This window comes from Podarcis melisellensis (assembly GCF_964234715.1).
Source record: "Podarcis melisellensis genome assembly, chromosome: 4".
NCBI lineage: Eukaryota > Metazoa > Chordata > Lepidosauria > Squamata > Lacertidae > Podarcis > Podarcis melisellensis.
The window spans coordinates 38,524,761-38,546,185 of record NC_138531.1 but is presented as its reverse complement, the minus strand read 5'-3'; the positions used below and the strand labels follow the sequence as shown (position 1 = coordinate 38,546,185).

Genomic DNA, 21,425 nt, shown 5'->3' with positions numbered 1-21,425 from the left:
GAGCCCTCTCTGGGTATAGAATTCTCGTAGACTTTAGGGGCCTGATAAAGTTATTTGAAGACTAGATTGTGGGATAACTGGCCTCATAACAAACATGCTTAGGCCTAATTAATGCATAAAGGGACTAACACCATAAATTCAGCTGTCCTGCCAGGCTTAGCTCACCTTGGAAGGGACTAGGTTCAAGCTTTTGTTCACTCTCCAGTCTCCCTTAGAAGCTCAGTATGTGAAGAGGGCCACGTGGCTCTCACCAGCCACTCTTGAGTTCCTATACCAATAATTTAGGAACTTTCACCATTGTAACTAAGCCAAGTTTTACTGTCTGTGCAACCTTTTCCGAATGCTGTATGGAAAAGCACATGAATCACACCTTTGGAGAGTTTGTAAGTAAACCGTTTTTAACTTACCAAACGTGTGGTCTTTTTCTGTCCTAGGGGAAGAGGGATTGTTTTGGAACTCACAAGGGCATATTTTAAAGGTCTAACAGCCTATATTTCCACACTTTGCTACATGTTTTGTGATTTAAAATCTCTGCAGGGGTTCTCTCACTAATTAGTATTATTAATTCAATGTACAGTCATACCTTGGCTCCCAAACGCCTTGGGAGTTGAACGTTCCCGCTCCCAAACGATCAAAAACCGGAAGTGAGTGTTCCAGTTTTCAAAAAAAAATTGGAAGCCAAATGTCTGGCACAGCTTCTGCTACTGTTTCCGGCACGCCTGCACAATTGGGAACCAATCAGAAGCTGCACCTTGGTTTCTGAACTTTTCAGAAGTTGGACAGACTTCCGGAACAGATTCTGTTTGACTTCTGAGGTATGTCTGTAAATACTGCCCTTAATCAAAAGATCTCAGGGCGGTGTACAACATTAGAAACACATTACAAAACATAATAGGTAAAGGTAAAGGGACCCCTGACCATTAGGTCCAGTCGTGGCCGACTCTGGGGTTGTGGCACTCATCTCGCTTTATTGGCTGAGGGAGCCGGCGTACAGCTTCCGGGTCATGTGGCCAGCATGACTAAGCCGCTTCTGGCAAAGCAGAGCAGCACATGGAAACGCCGTTTACCTTCCCGCCGGAGCGGTACCTATTTATCTACTTGCACTTTGACGTGCTTTCGAACTGCTAGGTTGGCAGGAACAAAACATAATAAAATATAATAAAAACATAGTAAAAAGCACACTGACAGACAGCCTAATCGTAAAATATTGCAGTACTTGCCCCAAACTTGGATCTTGGCAACCTAGGAATTATTATTTTATACATATTTTTTCCCTTGAAGCAACATGAATGGGACCATAAATATCAATTGATCAACTATGGATATGGCCTAGTTATCTTTAAGCTTATCAGCATCTCTGGGATAAGCCCTCACCCTGCAGCCACACACATGGACATCAGCCATATTAATTATGGACTTTTGGGGATTGTTAGTTTGACATAATGTACATTTATAGGCTTAATTTGAAAACAAAGTTTGCACAAAATGGAAGGCATCCTCTTCCTTTTTATTTTAAAGCATGATTTAATGGTACTAGAGGTTTTAGTCATGAATGTTCAATGAAATGCAGTTGACTAAGTCTTTGGGAAATTCCTAAATGGGAAAAGACAAGCAAGATTGATGTGGAAGGCTGGTGACTAAAAGTAGAGCCGTCGTATCTTAGATGTTAGCCTGAGAAGCCTAAAATCTTGAAGACAGATTCTAGCTGTTGAGAAACGCTTGAAAACAGTGTCTGGCATGTACCCAAAGGGCACAAATACCCTTTAGACAAAAAACTAAGTCTTCTCAATAAATATCTCATTTGTTCCTCAGATAACTGTGTTGACACAGTCTCTGCTGCGTATGCTCTGGGATCAGCTGGAATAGCTGCAGATGTTTCTATGCAGCAATGTGCTCTCATCCTCTCTTCTCACCAGTATTAAGCACATGAGTGTGTACACTCCACATGGTACACACCGTAGTTTACTAGCATCCTATGGAGAGAGAAAAGACCATTTGTATGAGAGAACCAGTTTAAGTAGGCACTTCAGTTAATGCTGGAAATGATCCAGATTTACCAAGCTAAAATGGATAAAATAAATGAAGAATGCAATCATATTGTCGTTGATTAATACTTCACTGCATTACTTGTTCTTCGTGAGCTGGAGATACGCACCATATTGTTCTGAATATTGCTTAGATCTGAGATGGGGCGATCTGTGGTACTTCAGATATTGTTGTTAGACTCCAACTCCCATCAGCCTGAGCCAACATGGACAATTGTCAGGTTGATGGAAGTTGTAGTCTAGCAACAACTGGAGGACCAAAGGTTTCCCTTCATGTAAACTGATATGTTCCCAAGCTTTATAGGTAATCACTGATTACTGCAAGTCTGAAATAGGAAAACTGATGTGCCAGGAAATTACAAGTTGGTTATATGACATCCTTTCAAAGCTCTATCTATTGACCTATTTGAGCAAAGAGCAGAGCGGGAAAACAGACCACAAATCACCAAATGCATAAAGTAACAGAAGATGATACAAAGGAGTAAGAAGACTAGGAGATGCCTTAAAAAGCCAATATATAGAAATCAAGTCACTCTGTTCAAACTGTCCAGGATGTTATTTCATGTAATGCACAAAGCTATCTGTGGCAAGATTGCTTTTGATTCTGTTTTCAAAGGGTTGGGTGCCTTAAATCCTCTTGGGATTCAAATGAAAGTGTTCCCCACACACCAGCTTTTGTGACACACCATCTTGACATGGCAGACTAACCAAAATAACTTTGAGCAACTGCTTCAAGCCACAGCGTTGAAAAAAAGACTCAGTGTGTAGATGTGGATATAATTTAAGGCCAAGCTGCCCTTTATTTTCATAGGAGGAATTGCTACCAGGGAGGGTGTGTGTGGAAAGCCAGTGGGGTGAGCTTCTCTACCTGTTCTAAACCACCCCCTTTTACAGGGAATCATATAAAAAAACTGCTGTCTGGAATGTAACTTAAGGGGAGTAAACATCCCCCCCCGAATGTCATAAGCTGCATTTACGTGTTTGAATTTTGTATTAGCGTTAAATATTTGGGAGCAGTGCCTTTTTGATTGAGCAGTGGCACAGAAACAAACTACCAATGTAACAGATGCATCAAGCAAGCAGTATGAACAAAAGAGTAATTTATTATGCGCATATATATACACATATGTATATATATATTTATATATATATATATAATCTCTATTCAGTCACAATAGTCTCTGGGTTTTAAAATGTATTTTTGCTATATTCAATGCTTTAAAAATTATAATTCAAACATTAAATACTGTTATATACATTATGATTCAATTTCTTAGTTCTAACCATGAACAGTATAGTTCCCAAGTATAAACCTGGAGGGGGAAAGGAAGTAAATGCTCTAGCATTACAGTCTTAAGAAATTAAGATCAAACACCTGTAGATTTGACTATGGAAAAAGTCAAACTTCCAAATGCTTTTATGTAGTTTATCCTTCAAAAAGAAAGAAAGAAAGAAAGAAAGAAAGAAAGAAAGAGGAGGACAGAACTGGTCAGAAGTCCCATAGTTGTTGTTTTTTAAATCTCATACCTATTTTATATAAAATAACAAAATATACAGAGAGAGCGTCAAGGTTTGTTTGTTTTTTAAACATTATTTCATACACGTACAAGTAAATAAAAGTTGTTTTTTTTAATGTATGGCTTTGCAAAGGTAGATTATGAAGTGACTTCTGTTTATTTATTTAAAAGCATTTTAAGAGAACGTGTTAGTGTGCTTACGATAGTGGCCATGGTGGTCGAATTACGAGCCAAGAGTTTAATGCTAGAGTTACCGGAGGTCTTACCAGACACTGCTTCCGCAGCTTTTAGAAGACAAATGTAGTTTATTACAACCTCATCTATTTTAGCTACAATTTCCTCCTGCTGTGTTTCAGAGTTCATGATTTTAACTAAACGCATGCAGGCTTCTGTTAAGCAACAGAGTACTTGAAAGCTGGCAGTCATAGCTACAAGCATTTCCTCTGGGCTTTTTTCAGCCATGGCCATTTTCCTGCAGGCACTTCCCAACTGTCGCGATTCTACAGATAACAGTTGTTTATACTGAGAAAGTTTAAGGTCATATGCTTCTGAATGATCCTCCCTCTTCCCCATACACGATCGGACCAAACAGAGGAGCTCATTGGCATCTTTTTGTGCTGCAAGAAATCCATCAGGCACTGCATAATTCTTCTCCTTCATTACGCCGAGTCTCGCTATTCGTGCATCGAAGGACATGTCGCTGAGATTCCTATCGGTTTGACCATCCTGGTCTCCGCGAGTGCTCTTGCTGCTTGGGCTGCTTTCGGCATCGCTGCCAGTCTTTGTGCCCTCCTTCCCATTCTCCTCACTTTCAATGGAAGGAGGCCGAGGGGACAATTCTGCTACCTGGCACTGTATCTCGGGACGATAGAGGAACGAGAGCCGGGCGCCACCTCTGTGCTCATCTTCATCCTCGTCCTCTTCGGCGTTTCCTCTCGCTAGGAAACAATAGCTAAAGGGGCCACGGCATTTCCAATTGCTGGCATCCAGCTTTCGTAAGGGCAACGTTCTGTACTGCTTGGACTCCTTCCGGATGGCATTCAAGACAGGAGATCTCTTGCTGCCCACGCTGCTGACATTCACAGAGCTCTGGGAATAACTTTTGGATAACGTTTTGCCCAGAGGAAGTTCTCCTCTTTTTTCCGATTTTGTTGAGCCACCTGCTTCAGCGATGTCTGTACATAACACACTGACTGGGGCTTTCTTCTTCCCGAGAAACGTCTCGAGGCTTGTCGATTCTGCAGTGACGCTGCTGCTTCGCCGCAGAACTTTCCTGTTGTGCGGCATCTTGAGGCTTCCCCCCATCATCTCATATGGCCATAAACTAACCGCTACCCCACCTGACTGGTTGACTTTGGGAACATCAAAAGAGTCTTGGTTTCGACTTGGCACCTTTGATTCTGAGTGAATGTGGGATGATAGCGTGATGGAATCAGCTCTGGGCTGGTTAGGAAAAGCTGAAGACATGCTTCCTTGTCTTCCAGTCACAGGCTCTGTGAAAGCTACACTAGGGGGAGTAGAAGAACAAAGGGAATAATTAAGCATCGCCTCAAAAAGCCATTAAGTGGCCAAGCATTTCAGCCGTATAGTCATAACTGTTTCTTTGGAAATTTTAAAAAGGAAAGGTTTAATATTCTGAACACACATTTTTCAGACCCCACATGCAATCACAAATCTTTCAGGAGATGTGCAGTTCATCAAAACAAAAATTTAAAAAAAGATCTTTACATCAGTCATAGAATTATAGAATTGTAGAATTGGAAGGGACCCTTTACATCATCTAATCTAATGCCCTGCAATGCAGGTATATGCAGCTCCGCCATACAGGGATTGAACCTGCAACCTTGGTGCTAAACCAGTGCTAAACAACTGAACTAACTGTTCCTTCCATATGTTATTAGTTAACTCTGACGAAGAAGACAGATATAGGCTGGATCTACACTGATCTAAAAAAAAACGCTAAGAAAAAAGTTATATACAGTGGTACCTCGGTTTTCGAACGTCTCTGTTGACAAACATTTCAGTTTTTGAACACCGTAAACCCAGAAGTAAATGCTTCAGTTTTCGAACATGCCTCGGAAGTCGAACATGCCATGAACTCAAACGGTCTTCCAGAACGGATTACGTTCAAAAACGGAGGTACCACTATAGCTCTCAGTGCAATTTTCCATTTACTGCTGTACATTTTTATAACTCATTTAGAATGTTTTAACTCACCAGTATAGTCTATGGTGTAAAAAGAGAAAACGCACCACCTCAGCTGTGAAGCTGCTTCACAATTTGAAGTGCACTTGTCATAGGAGTGATAAATTGAATGCTTGTTTAGCTGTTGGTTTTGTCCTTCCTCCTGCTTGAAGGACAACCCCTGCCCCCTGACTTTAGGAATCAGCATATACGTTATTCTGGTCATTCAATGTCTTGCTCCATTCTCAGAACTACAATTCCAGGAGTTTCATGTGAAGAAGGATTGACTGTGAAACCAGCTGGGAATTGTAGCTCCATGAGGGGAAATAGGGGTTTCCTAACAACTCTCAGCACCCTTAGCAAACCATACTTCCCAGGATTCTCGGGGTGTGTGCTGTGCTATGGTTTTTAAAGTGGCATAAATGTATGATGCAGATGAAGCCTTTAAGGAAAAAGCAAACTTTCAGGAGAAAAAACACCAAACGGCATGCATCACATGGTTTGGGTTTCAAGCAGGACTTAATCAATACAGTAACATCTCCAGCTCTGGCCAATAGAGGAAGGAACTGCAAGGAAAGAACATTGCCAAATAATAATAATAAAAGCTTTGTGGCTCTGATAGGCCTGAATGGGAGCTTTTGCAATCCTATACACACTCACCTAAGAGTGAATCCAATTCTGCTCAATGGGGTTAATTCTGAGTAGGCATGTGCAGGATTGCAGAGTTAGAGGCTTGTTAATACTGCCTGCTGTGACACTTTTGCCTTCTTCCTCCCTATCTTGCTTTGCTTTCCCTACCCACGGTCGGCCAGGTCTAACTGGTACCTCAACCTCCCTTCAGTTGGTCTCTGGGTTCCTGCTGCAGCCTCTCATTTCAGTATTTCCAATTCAAAATATTCTTCTGAAGAGTTTGATTCTTTTATTTGTAGGGCTTGATCCCACAAATCAGACAAATGTGCATGTGGCTCAAAGCAGATAATGGAGCATGTGTTTTGGATATGCACAAAGTCTACACTCCACTGTACAGGTGGGATTTCTAGAGTAGTGACTGTGTGAAACCATGCTAAGGCCACACTCTTAACACTTGAAGTACTGTCAGGGCTCTGAGGAGTGGGGGGAAGAGATAGCGGGGCCAGGAGCCCTATATATACCTGAAGGAGCATCTCCACCCCCATTGTTTATCCCGGACACTGAGGTCCAGCTCCAAGAGTTTTCTGGTGTTTCTCTCATTGCTAGAAGTGAAGTTACAGGGAACTTGCAGAGGTCCTTCTTGTTAGTGGCACCCTCCCTGTGGAACACCCTCCCTTCAGATGTCATGGAGAAAAAGAATTGCACAACTTTTAGATGACACCTGAAAGCAGCCCTGTATTGAGAAGTTTTTAATGTTTGATGTTTTATTATATTTTTGTATGTGTTGGAAACCACTCAGAGTGGCTAGAGCAACCTAGTCAGGGTGGGATATCAATAATGAAATTATTATTATTATTCTTATTATTCTTATTCTTATTATTATTATTATTAAGGTGTAACGATTTATGGGATGTTGTGACCCCCATGAGGCAGAAGCCAGAGCTGGGGGAAGGGTCTGAGCAGGTTGCCTGTGCTCTTGCCAGCAGACAAAGGTACTTACGTTTGCATGCAGGCATGGTCCCATCATTGCTCCAACTTAGAGCACAAGCCTGCAAAGGGGTGCCAGCTACCTAGCTACCAGGCGCATGTGTGTGCATGTTTAGTGTGCTTCAGGAGCTACTGTTAAGTTTGTGCTGGTTGTTTGCCCTTCTTGGGCTGCGTGTGCTCTGGACAGTCACTTCATTTTTTTATTTATTTTAACAGTTTAAAAAATGCCGCCCACGTCTCTTACACACATTCAGATTAACACTTTGTTGCTGCCGTACCTGTAGTTTCTTTAATCTTGGGGATCCTGTGACATCCATCTCTCAACGTGCCGAAGAGTGGGTCAGCGGAATTGACTGTGGGATGCATAACAGGCACTGCCATTCTGTGGCACACAGTTTCAGGCTGCTGGTGCAGCTCCTTGTATGTTGCTCCGTGGCTGGAGAGCATGGCGGCTCTTTCGTCTGCCGGAATAATGTAGCTGAGGCCCTTTCCTGCCGAGTCAGGGATAATGTGCTTCGCGTCTGAGGTGCAAAGAGGAGATTCGACCGGGGTTCCGCACGTGCTGCTGCCTGTGCTGCACCCTGCGTCCACTGAGGAGCACTGCGAACTTTGCAGAGAAAAGTGGCCTTCGCTCTGCAGGGATGACATGCGCTTAGCTAGGTGATACTCACACAATCTAGTCATGCTCTGCTCTGCTTCCGGAAGCTTTGAGAGGTGGCCTTCGCCAGGTGAATTAGCATCTTCGGAGTCATTGCGCTCTTTGGGTGAAGAGAGAGTAGTCACATCTGAAACAAAATGTTCATCTGGCCCGTGCCCTAAAGCCCCACTAGGACTAATCTCAGGGTGCATTTCCTCTTTACAGTCCACCTCTGTTTTCCCAAGGCTTGAAACTCTCGGAACTGCCTTTCCGTTCACCGTTTCTGAATTTGGCTTCTCTGCCGCTCCCTCATCCGAAGCAGCATACCATCTTTGGCCATCCTTGCGAAAGGCAGTTCTTTCCACATTAAAAGTGCTTATGCGCTGACCCTCTCTTGAGGAGAGAGTGCTGACTTTGCCCTTTTGCTCATCGGCTTCTGTCTTTTTAGCCCCCGGCTGTTTTTTCATAACAACATTGCCATCAGGGGTTGCTTTCCCTTCCCCTTCGGCCGCCTTATTTTTCCGTTTCGTAGTGCAAGAATATATCACGGACCCCATGTGCAGCTTGCTGAAATATTCAGTAACGGACTTTGTTTCCATGGTTTCCGGTTCCATCTCCATGTTGTCTGAATGGAGAATCTGCTTGGAAGGCACAACTTTTGACTGTAGCTCTGCAACTTGCTGATTGGCTGAGGATTGTACGGATTTCAGCAGCAGCCCTCCAGCCTGGCTCTTGGTGATGGAGAACTCAGCCTGCTGCTCCACAAGCGGTTGATAACCTTCGTTCGTGGGCAAAAACAGGCGCGTGGCATTTTCAGACAGCTTCTGTGCTGTGGCCAGTTCAGAAGTTTCAGTCATTTCGGAAGAGTTAGTCTCATTGCCAGAATCTGAGGATGATTCGGGGCTATATGCTCTCAAGATGGCTACACCTGCATGCCGTAAAAAATAAGAGCCAGTTAATGAAATCACGTCAGGCACTTCAATATACCGATAAGGGGAAAAAAAATGGATTGTTTTAAGTTTTTTTTTTAAAATGGTTCTAGCATACTGATTCACATATTGCATAGTTTCCAAGAAAGGCAACTTAACATTATGGTAGTTCTATCACATGGTATGTGTAGGTGATGGAGGAAAAACAAAAACAAAAACTAATAATGAAATGTTTCCAAAAAAAATGGGCTAATGATGAAAAGGCTAAATGGTGAAAATGGATGAAATGGTATGGTTTGTTTCAGTGAATAAACGTAACAGTGGTGTAAGAACCTGAGTTGTCATTCGTCTGTTGTTCCTCAGAAGCAGCCAAGGCCTCCAATGCTTGAAGAGTAGAAACCACAGCATCATCCAGACCCTTTTCAGATTTCCCTTCAGTATTTGTAGGAACAGCATCAATAAGCGACACTGGAATATCATCACTCCCTGCGTTATTCGTCTCTTCCTTGTCCTCTCCATACTGCACTGTGTGATTCTGAGAGTCTTCTTCGTCAGAGCTATCCCTGAATCCAGGTGGAGGAGCCGCAATGGCCATGTTCAGAGAATGCAAGAGGAAGTCGTCTTCATTGTCATCTCCTTCCGGAGGTGGGAGCGATGTCAAGTCAATGATGTCATCACTGGAACCCGAAAGGCTGAGAAGAGCAGGCCTGTTGATCTCTCCCACCATCATGTCTTCCTCACAGCTGACGTCGTCCTCATCTTCCGCATCGTCTGTGTTCTCTGCATAGCAAATGTCATGCAGCAGGGGCTCCTCTATTCCTTCCGCAGCTCCAAATATTTTGCCATCGTTCAAACCCGCATAAACGGAATTTGCAGCAAACTGAATGCTTTCAGCGTCAGGGGACAACTCCAAACTCTTGATGTCGTTGGCATGGCTTATATAAAGAGCTCTCTGCTTTTCCAGGGCTTCTGGACTTTCATCCAATAGTCTTTCATAGCCAAGGGTTTGGGGGTTAATGCCATCCAAACTGTGATCTCCAAAAATAAAGGATACTTTTGCAGCTCTTGGAGATGCCTGCGTTTTCTTGTTTGATTCTATTCCTCCTGAGTATGACAGTGCAGATTGCTGGTTTAAATTTTGGTTCTCTTCTTCTGCCTCTGCAGAGTCCTCTTGTTTGGCCAGCTGCTGATCAAGGACACTAGAATTATAAACACTCTCTATGTACAAGTGCCTGTGTTCTTTTGGGCAGAAAGTGCTGTCATTAGCATCTGCAGTTTTTTGTCTCGAGTCTATATACATGTGCACCTCTTGCTCTCCTTCCGCTGGGAATGTTGTTGTTTTTGCTACACAGTTCCACTCGGGTCCATGGAGGTTATGCTTCCCCTTAGTTTCAGCCCCTAAAAATGGAACAAGGGGGTAGAGAAGAAAGGCAAATTATCCAATCAATTTATGCTATCTCGCCAACTTCAGATTAGATTGCTATTCCTAAACAACCATGTTTTAAGATTGATCCTTTCCATATAACCTTGAAATAAGTTTCTAACAGTTGCCTATTCTTAGGCTACTCCTTACTTCTCAAAGAAATCAAACGCTGAATTCTTATTGTGAGAATAAATCAAAAACTCAACCCATTTTGATTGCGTAACCTAACAAGCAGACTTAATAATTCTACTTGGGTTGGTTGACACCCCGATATCGATAAGGGAATTTATATGGCTCTGAAGTCACTTTCAAGTTCAACATGCCACCTGCAAATTGGATTTGCCAAGATACATACTTTTGCTTTCCTAGAAGGTCTCTGCTGACTGAAAGCAAAACTTACCTGAAAGGTAAACTGGTACATCATTTTGTATGTCTGTGTAGTCATCACATGATAAGTATACATTACCTGCTTCACGGTTTCCACTATTTTTCTTGCAGGCCATGTTAAATATTGAACGCCTGGAATCAACTAAAAGTCTATAATATCCAGCGGTTAAACAGGCAAGATTCATGGCATCTGACGATTCCATTAGCAAAGTGATTGGCTAAGGGAAAGGGGGGGAAAGCACAGCAAAGTCAAGGCTATAATCTCTGGTGGGGTGCCAGATGTAGAGCACAAATTGGTTTGTATGTTTTTTAAAAAAAGAAAAATAGTAAGAAAATATTCTAGATGGAATTAAATTGATAGTATGATCCTAGCCAAGCTTAACCACAAGCAATTTCCACTAAGTTGAATGGGATTTCCATGAATTTGAGAGAGGCATCCTTATATGTCAGACCCACCCCTGCTACACACTCTGTGTTTTCCAGGCACAACATATCTTGTGATCTTGGCTTCCATGTCTTATAACATCAAAATAATAGCAGTAGAATCATAGAATCATAGAATCATAGAGTTGGAAGAGACCACAAGGGCCATCGAGTCCAACCCCCTGCCAAGCAGGTGAAAAGACTTAAAAGGTGTTCCAGAATGGACACTTGAAATTATGTATGTTCATTTTTTTAGGTGGAACTGCCAATTGAGGCAACTGAGATCTGTTTTCTTAAGCCCCCACCCCCGAATTATTGGTCCAGGACTATTATGGACTGTGTTGTCTTCTGTCCCAGTTCTCAGGGGATAAGCTGTAGAGATAAACTGAGACAAATTCAGGCCATGCATCAATTCCTTTAATTAAGAATATCACACCTAACAGCCCTATAACTGTATCTGGGACTGGATGCTTTTAGAAATCTACCACAGTTCAGTATTTTGCTAACAATTGGCTCTGTGCCATTCCCACAATGGTAGAGCATGTAAAATATTAGCTCATATGAAAAACACATTTTCTGCTTGCTTTTGGTCAAAAAGTTTCACTTCTAAACAGTCATTCATTTTACGCTGAATGACAAAAGTTTTGGTATAAAGCCACTCAGAGCTGTCTTGGGGGGAAAATAGCACAAGTTAACAAAATATGGTGAATTCTTAGTTTGGTGGTTTAGAAAGAGCAAGGCTGCATTTTATTTTTCAATGTTTGAAAAAGGTTTGTTGATATTTATTTTTCTGAGGAGATGTGCCGAGGTTAATGTTTCCCAAATGCTTTCAAAATCTATTGGAGCATTATGCAAATAAACTGTTGCTGGTCACTTCTGAGTACTGAGACTGAAAATAAACATTAAAAAACAGAGAAAAACAAATATTCTTCAAAATAATAATTGTAATTATGGTACTTCTAATCAGTGAATAAAGTTCAAGCTAAGCTTGTTTACAACTACATAGTGAGCTTTGACAGTAACTAAGATTATTATTCCAAGGTACAACAAGAAAATGAAAAGAAAGGCTAATTGAACTAGACCTGATGCTGAATTTGATGGATCACCAAATTTAAAGGGATAATTGAACGCTCCTTTTTTATTCTTACGATGCAGAGCTGAGAGTCTTACTGAAACAATTGTGACATTCAACTTACTTTTACATCTAGCACATGAAGCTCCACTCGAACAATAGTTTCATCTTCTGTAAACATTTCAATTCTGTTCACGTGGCTGAAATCTGCCAGCAGAGCTACCAGATTTGTTTTGGTGTTTATTACGTGGCTGATACCATATCGTGGCCCCACTAACAGTGTCACCTCGGAACGTTTTTCACCCTGCTGCAACACAGGAAGCAAAAAGAGAAGGGGTTTTCACAAAGCAAGGAAATACATGTGGATTTAAATCAGTATACCTCCACTTAAATCAACATTATGCATCAAATCCACAATATCTAACTTAACCAGCTAGGTTGTGGATCCTCACAGAAAATAATTTTACAAGATTTTCATCAGTGTATATACTTGGTACTAAGGGATGAAAAATCTATTTTAAAAGTACCTGATTGAAATGAGCCTGCTGGAAGATGTACTAAAGCTATTGCATGATTTGGCTCAATATTACTTGTAAAGCAAATGATTAACTGTCTCATTAATTAGCCACTTGCAGAATACTCAGCAAACATTAAAAAATGATGGTGAGGGAAAGCCTACCAATAATGTTGCTTTGAATACACGGCCCCCATAAAGTCGTAGATCACTGAGGAACTTGAGATAGTGTACCTTGGCTTGCAGAGCAGAAAGCTGAAGATAAAGAGAGAAAACAATCAAATGACCATAGGAGTTAGGCGCAATAGTGACTATAATTCACTATAATTTTATTACACACCCCAGGCAAGCTGTTAATAAGGACTTCTCAAAGCCCATAGGTAAGCCATTCTTTAGAGAACTTCCTAAGGGCAGAAATAACTTTTAGATCTTGAAATTAGAAGTCTTATTTCATCCAGTCAGATGTAGTTCAAACCATATCGGCAGCAGTGCTTGAGAACTAGAAATGATCTAGTGCAAGACAGATCTGAATGACTCATTGAAGGATTTCGGAGGTAGAACACAGCATTCCATATAGTCAGAACTAGCCCCCTTTGTGAAAAGTTTTAGAGTAGCAATATACCAGATTTTTAAAACCATGTGGTGGCAACAATTCCCCAAATGTCTACTGATTAATCCCTCTGTGAGTATGTCTCATTGCTACATGTGTTATGTGGACTGGATGAAGCTCAGAGCTACCGTACTTTACCATGTATAAGACTAGGTTTTTTAAACTCAAAAATAAGGTTTAAAAACTGGGGGTGTCTTATACACGGGGAGTGGGTATGGGTGACGGGTGATTGTTTGCAGTTGTGAGCTGCAGATTGTCATTGGTGATTTGTAGTGACTGTGGGAAATGGGTGTGTGATTGGTTGCTGCATCAAGAACTGCTGAGGATTGGCTGCTGCTGTGGCAATTGCGCTTACTATTTACTTTTGCTGTTGGTGATTGGGCAGATGCTTGTAGCAGACACAAGTGATTGCAAGCGTCGGGTTAGTGATTTACTGCATTCCGCCCCCCAAAAATTGGAGGTCCCCCAAAACAGGGGGCGTCTTATACACAGAAAAGTACGGTACTTTTTTTAAAAAAATGTTATCCACAGTTAAAAAGAAAAGCCTGATACTATTCCACCTTCAGCTCCTGCAATCCACTCAAACTGAGGCTTGAACTGCAGCAGCTACAGCAACATCCAACCCGAGGAAACTGAGGTATAGTTGTGTCTCGCCTCTCCTCTGACGCTTCCACAGATCCTTCTAACCACCTCATAACTTTCTGCCAGCACCACAGTAATAAAGTGGAAAGGACTGTTCACACGGGCCTTAAGATGCCATACAACCATATCCTTTAATGTGGGACCTTTTCTCCCAATACTATTGGAATATCTCAGTGCAGAATGAGATGATATCTACCCAGCAGAATGAAGTCTTAAGACACTTTTTCAGTAGCCTTAGGTACCTTTTAAATAGCACCATCCCTAGGTGCTGTTGTAATGTTTAAAAGTCTTCAGATTGTGTAGACAGGGCCATTAGCACCCCACTGAGGAAAGACTGTGGGTCTTTAAAATTATAGCAGCAGCGTGAGGTGAAACCACAGAAAGGTGCCTTTCACCACATGAAACCTGCAGCTTTCTAGCTGTAGTTGGAGTCCAACTCCTATCAGCCCTGGTGAGGAATTATGAAAGTTGAAGTCCAACAACACCTGGTGGGCCACAGATTCCTCCATCCCTGATTGAGAAGTTCCTTGACTGATGAAGGAACTGATAATGGACAGTCACATGCTGGCTACTGGTGTGATTTACAAATGAGGCATATTCAAGTGATTTCCCCACTCCTCAGAAGCCAGAATAAGTAGACTGGCAAGAAGGGCGAGTCTGAGGGGTGTGTGCTCTCTGCTCCCATCATGATATTATGTTTTGCCCACAGGAATATCAAGATGGTGGTAGGCGCCACATCTGCTTCACATGGTGTCTGCCTTTTCAATGCCAGGTTGAGCACTGGTGCCTACCCCCACTACTGCCCACTTTCTCTCTATCCCTTGGTAATCTTACCAGAGGAGCAGCAGGTAGTAGTGGGAAATGGCAGGGATTGGGTGCATTATTCAGCCCAACACTTAGAAAATCTGGTCTAAGTGGCTACAGGTGCCATCTTTATTTTAGACCTGAAGGTGCATCTCCACCCCCATCGCTCATTGAGGTCCAGCTTCGAAGGCCTTCTGGTAGTTCCCTCACTGCAAGAAGTGAAGTTACAGGGAGCCAGGCAGAGGGCCTTCTCGGAAGTGGCACCCGCACCATGGAATGCCCTCCCATGTCAAGGAGACAAGCAACTATATGACTTTTAGAAGACGTCTGAAGGTAGCCCTGTATAGGGAAGCTTTTAATGTTTGATGTTTATTGTGTTTTTATATTCTGTTGGAAGCCGCCTAGAGTGGCTGGGGCAACCCAGTCAGATGGGTGGCATAGAAATAATAACAATAACAATGATTACTGCTGCTGCTGCTACTATTTTCCCTTCCCCATCCTCTGGGTGCCCATGTAGCAGAGGCATTCTGGGAAAATGAAAATGGCAGTAGTTCCTTGCATCTTCATCAAATGCATCATTTCACAGCACAAGGTTATGTGCTGCCCCAGCAAATGTCAGTAACCAGCATCAGCCCTCTATGCTAGCTGCTGACTCTGGGCCCTGATCATAAGAATTAAATTAACATGTGCGTGTGTTGTTAAAAACCCCTGTGTTCTAATTTTCCCCCCATATTTTGCCAAACTGGATGTTCAAAGTGGTCCAAAAATATACGACATGATCTAGTCTAACTGATGCCTTTTAAAGCCTAATAATTTCAGGAGGAGAGAGCTAAGTATGTACTTAAGTCTCACACGGCAATTGAATTAATGGAACTTAAAATTGCTTCCGTTCAGCTGAACAGTGTCTTAAAAGTATGAATAAAATTTCAAATGTATCCAATGTGATGTGCATCTCAAGGAGCCATGCCCGTTAATGCCAAAGGCAGATCAATGGACCAGGATATTTCACTCACAGAAATGAATGTATGGCATGGTGAAGAAGATGTGTGGCCGTGGAAGACTCCTAGGGTCACACAGTTCGGAACAGAGAAAGCAATTTCCCAGCAATTGTGTTATGAAACATAGAAGCAAAATGAATGCAGGTAGAAGGAAACTGTCATGCCCCTGTGGTTAACTAGCAATTTCCTAACATTTTCAAGATAAAATAATGGTTTTGCTAAACTAATTCCTTTTAATTGTTCTTGAAAAAATGGCAATAAGCAGTGCGCATTGTACAGGCTGGCAATCTCTGAAAAATACATTGGCCACTTATTTCTCTGAAGGATGGGACGGAAAATCTCTCCGTCAGATGCAGTCCTCCTGATTATGAAAATCTATTTCTATTAAGATGCAAATGCATTACCTTTTTACCCGGAGGAACTAGGTTTTGATTTGCTTTGACAAGGTGCGAAAGTGCTTTCTTTATGTTCTTTTCTTTCATGCTTTGCAGTACAGCAGATGGGAGGAAAGTCTCCAGGCCCCATTCTTTTCTGCAATACAAGGCACAACTTTAATTCCACAGTCCTCTGACAATTACCTCTTCTAAAAGGTATCCCACAAGGTTGAGGAAGCATGGAGAAACCAACTGGGGGCAAACGCAGGTTGCTCACCTGCACCCAGTAAAAGAATTTCAAACACTAGAAAAATGAATAAAAGGTCATTTTGAGAAGTGGCTTTTGTTCTAAAGCCACAAAGCATGATTGTATGTTGGAATATGTGATGGAAACAAATTGCTGATTCACATGTTCAGTCTTCAGCATGACCCAAACTGAAGGGGCTGCAGATAATGGCTCCCTAAGCCATTCAGAAAGTTTGCTTGCGATTGCAACCCTCACACTAGGGATTTTGATGATCTGGATAATCCATGTGGGAAGCTTCTCATGCAACTGGCACAGTTCCATTTCAAGTGGCCATAGCGGCTGCCATGGGCCCACCAAGCCTAAGGTGTGCCCCATTTAAATGCTTTAGTCATGGACACTGAACTGCAGCTATTAATCCTTGCTTAGAATTCCTGGTTGGGCTACTTGTTTAGGCCAATAGGACTATGAGCAAGGATTCATTTGGAACAGTATACGTATTAACATAAATTACATGACAGCTTGTGTGATTAGAGATGCTGCGGGAACCCAACAGAGTCAATTTCCAGTGTAGATATTATAGTCTGGATATTATAGTTCCACCAGTGTGGAAGTGTATCCCAGACTCTCCCTTCTGCCCAATTCTCTCATTCTCTCTGATTTAATTTCCATTAAGGGTTTGATAACTTATTGGCAGCTGGATACATAACGTTTTGCACAAGCTTAGAGATTTGTGTTCTTAGTTTGCAGAGTGACAGGATCGATATTCCCAAACCTGGTTCCCTTAAGGTATTTTGGAGTGTAAATCTCATCAGGTTGGCGAAGGCAGGGCAATAAAAAAAAGTGTGGATAAGCCCCAAATCTACAATTCTTTGATAACTTAGGAAGTTATGGAATGCTATACCCCAAACCATATGCTCCAGGAGCTCCTCTTCCAGGGAGGTTTTTCAGTGGCCATAGTATGGGATGCCAATTTTTCCGAGGCAAGCAGCTATCCATTTGTTTGTTCCTAAAGGCTAGTCACTGTTTTATTGTGGCAATGGTTTGATATAAAATAGTTCTGACACTAGGCACAGGAGACTTTTAAAGTATTGCTGCCATCTCAAGAGTGCCATTTTAAGGGTCAGTCAGCACACTACCCCAACCACATGGAGGCTAGCTAAAATAAGTTCTGTCTGGCCACTTTTCTATGCTGTTGGTGTGACATTATTGAAGGAACCCAGGTTCCTCCATCTGAACTGGATGGCGGAACTGGCAAGTGGAAGCACTTCTTCACACAGCAGATAGTAAAACTCTGGTGTTTGCCACTCCCAAGGTGCAATGGCCACCACATTAGATGGTGACACATTAGATTAGTCACAATAGCCTTGCGGATCAGAAGTACCATGCTTCTGAAAACCAGTTGCTGAGGAAGAAGAAGAAGAGTTTGGATTTGATATCCTGCTTTATCACTACCTGAAGGAGTCTCAAAGCGGCTAACATTCTTCTTTCCCTTCCTCCCCCACAACAAACACTCTGTGAGGTGAGTGGGGCTGAGAGACTTCAGAGAAGTGTGACTGGCCCAAGGTCACCCAGCAGCTGCATGTGGAGGAGCGGAGACGCGAACCCGGTTCCCCAGATCGCAAGACTACCGCTCTTAACCACTACACCAATGCAGAAAAAGGGTATTGCACTCAGGTTTTGCTTGCCATAGGTTTCTGGTTTGCTGTTGTGGAGAGCAAGACGCTGGACATGAAAATGTCATGGATATATCTAAGGCACCACAGCAGCTATTTTGTCAATGGCACCCCTAGCATTCCCACAAAATTAAAAATGTTTCCACTGGTCCAAAAAGGATGGAAACCCCTGATTTACTGTATGACTCAAAATAGGATGAATCTTACCTTATTCATCTGATCTATAATTATATAAATAAGCCGGCTGCTGGACATACAAACATGATGCTTCCGCTATGTTAGCTGTTGAGGCTTCTACCTTATCACAGCATTTAGTCATAACCATCAAGGGGAGCCCTATTTTATACACTAGACCACACCATTGAGCGTTTTGCCAAAAGAAATATTGAAAGGCATGGTGCGGGGGGGGGGGGAAATAATCACACACTGGCCCCTTTTTTCAGTATTAACAGATTAGTTTGATGAAAACAGTTGCCTAGCTGTTATCCAGGCTGCGCATGAGGTGTGTGCATATTTAATGTGTAGTTGCTGTATGTAACAGAGGTCAGATCCCTGTAACTCAGCATTGTTGTTTGACTCGTGAGAGACCTTTTGAGTAGAAGGCAATGGTGTCATTTCAACAGCAGATATAAATTAAACAGTAAAAAAGAAGCAGTGCTAGTGGAGAACTAGTAGTATGATAAGACATACTGACTTAGCAACTGTCTCAAAGTTTAACTTTAAGGTTCTTAGGAGGGCTTTGCTGAGAAATTAGCAGCACAATCCTAACATATCTACTCAGAAGTAAGTCCTATAAGTAGCAATGGGGTTTACTCCCACTTAAGTGGGGTTAGGACTGTAACCTAAGGCTGAAATCATAGCCCCACTAACCTGGGAGTGAGCCCCAATGAATTCAATAGGACTTACCTCTGAGAGGAGATGCTTAGGATTGTGCTGATACTGAAAGTATCAAATTTTACTGGGCATTTGCAGTTGTTCCATTTCCATCACAAATTCAGCTTGCACATCAACAGACCACATAAATGGTAACCACAGATATTACAAGGTTTGCATTCTATACTTACTCAATGTATTTGAGAGAGATTTTCTGCGTGTGCTTCGTGGTCACGGTTGCAATATACATTTGCAATGCAGCCAGTCTCAGTGCAATATCATACTTGAGCTCAGGTCCAAACCTCTCTTGAACCACATCGTTACAGCTCTGTCAAATAACCAGCAGAGGGAGTATCAAGCTCAAAAATCTCTGATTTTGAACATAAACACCGCATTATGACTAATTCTTCTTTAAAAGGCAAGCTTATAATTAACAAGAACTGTGACTGCCAGATGAGCCATCCATAAATCCTTGAAGATCACAGAATGAGAAATGGCCAGGAAGACACATGAAAATGTTGATATGTAACATGGAGCTTCTTAAGTGGGAGTGAGCGGGAAATCACCCGGAATCCTTTCCATGGCATGGACAGAGAACATCAGCTGTTCTAACTGGTGTGCTGGGTATGACAGGTCAGAATCTAGTCATGTTCAAGGACTAGGAGCAAGGAATCTAATTCTCTTTATTATCCTTTCTCCATCCAAAGTGGTGTTCCTTAGGCAATTCATGGTGAGTGAAAGGGCAGGTGACCAATCTACCACTTGGCTTCAGCAAATTAATATGCTACAAGGTCCTAACACTGTAGCTCCTCACACACGAAAAGGCCTAAGAGTTTGCACAACCTCTTTTGGCAGAACCAGGAAGAAGGAGCACAATAGATAGGTTCAGGAATGCAGATTATAGGATGAGCGTACATGCCAAATAATGAAAAAACGCACACTGGCATCCTCTTACAAGAGCTTTTGTTTGGCTGAGGAGCTCACTGCAAATCAACTGCTTTGCATGTGGAAGGTTCAGTCCCTGGCATATCGACATGGGGCTGGGAATGGCTCTTGGAGAGTCACTTACATCAGTTTAGACAAGACTGAGCTTGACAGACCAGTTGTCTGACTTGGTATAAAGCTGTTTCCTATGATCCTCACTGAATGGTTGTTAAAAGGATGAGGTGGGCCCCATGCTGCCCTAGGCTCCTTGTAGGAAGGGTTGAATAACAGATAAAAATAGTCAGCAAGGAAACCTAGGCCGTTTCATCCATGCCTGTTATTTCAAGAAGATCAGTGATCCTGGAAACTAGAGGTGGTTAACCTGTGGTCCCCCCAGATGCTGCTGGATCCCAGCTCCTATCAGCCCCAGGCAGCATAGCCAATTGCCAGAGAAACCACTTAAAGGGGGAACCGCTGTGCAAACAGCTTTGTGAGCCCTGTGAATCAATCCAGCAGGCAACTTCAGTGGTGGGTGGGAGAACTGAAGACTGCTTTCTGCAAGCACTGGCTCTCTTGTTCAGCTGATTTAGCAGGCTTTGGTTTTCCTGCCCATCAGCTGGGGTTGGGGAACCGAAATCAGCTTTCCCTTGCAAATGCACTTTAAGGCTCCCAGTTGTGCATGGGCAGCAACAACTCCACCTGTACACACTGATGTCACATGAGATGTTGACTGTGGAGCTGGGGGGCATGGTTTGGAGAAAATGGCCTAGCGGGATGAATTTGAACCACTAGCAAGAGGCCAGGTTTGGCCCACCCTGATCTAAACCCTTGTGCCGTTTTCCTGCTATTCCCATCATAAACAAAATGTTGTTTTCTATTTCTTTTCTCTGCCTACATGTCACATGCCTTTAAAAACCTTCTCTTAAGGAAGCCCAAATTGCCCTGATTTATAGTAAACCCATCCAACTCACCTGTACATACAGATATTCAAAGGCAACCGCATCCCTTCGTAAAAGGTCAATGGGATCCTTTGGGACAAAACTAATTCTGAAGAGACATCTCATCTTATGGGAGCTTGGCCTCTGGGTCACCTGCAACAACAAAATGCATGTGTGGAATTCCTGACATTGCATCCTATTTTGCATAACACACAAACCTTGAGATGACTAGAGGGAAATTCTAACAAAGGGTATTATTATTATTATTATTATTATTATTATTATTATTATTAGTTCCCTCTCCCCCTTCATTTTTTTTTTTAACAAATGGTAAGCCAAAGCAGCTTACAAAATAGTACAAATATTAAAACTAGTATAAAACCAAAACAAAATGAAAACCCAAAAACACAGGCAGGGAGCCACCACAGAAAAGGCTCCTTGTCATACCACCACCACCACCACCCCGTGCCTCCTTTGGAGGAGGCATATGAAGGGATAATCCTCATCAGGGCGAATGGTCTTTTAACCAAAGGGCAAGTTATTATCGCTCTGTTAATTCTAACAGAATGGGGTCTTAACAGTTATCATAAGGAA

The 21,425-nt window shown here is 42.4% G+C and overlaps 1 protein-coding gene across 3 annotated transcripts in view; it reads right to left on the bottom strand.

Annotated features, from left to right (window-relative positions):
• Positions 1-3,128: 3,128 nt before the first annotated feature.
• Positions 3,129-21,425, bottom strand: part of FRMPD4 (FERM and PDZ domain containing 4) — a 203,852-nt gene continuing 185,555 nt past the window's right edge. For 2 of the 3 annotated variants that reach the window (XM_081907515.1, XM_081907516.1), the window contains exons 9-17: positions 20,865-20,984; positions 19,161-19,297; positions 16,207-16,333; positions 12,914-13,003; positions 12,359-12,541; positions 10,819-10,957; positions 9,263-10,327; positions 7,642-8,928; positions 3,129-5,064 (exon numbers count right to left, since the gene is read on the bottom strand). In XM_081907515.1, coding sequence (XP_081763641.1) covers positions 3,719-5,064; positions 7,642-8,928; positions 9,263-10,327; positions 10,819-10,957; positions 12,359-12,541; positions 12,914-13,003; positions 16,207-16,333; positions 19,161-19,297; positions 20,865-20,984 — 4,494 coding nt within the window. In that variant the 3' untranslated portion in view covers positions 3,129-3,718. Of the gene's footprint in view, positions 5,070-7,641; positions 8,929-9,262; positions 10,328-10,818; positions 10,958-12,358; positions 12,542-12,913; positions 13,004-16,206; positions 16,334-19,160; positions 19,298-20,864; positions 20,985-21,425 lie in introns of all 3 variants that reach the window. The other variant, XM_081907517.1, reaches the window with a different exon arrangement.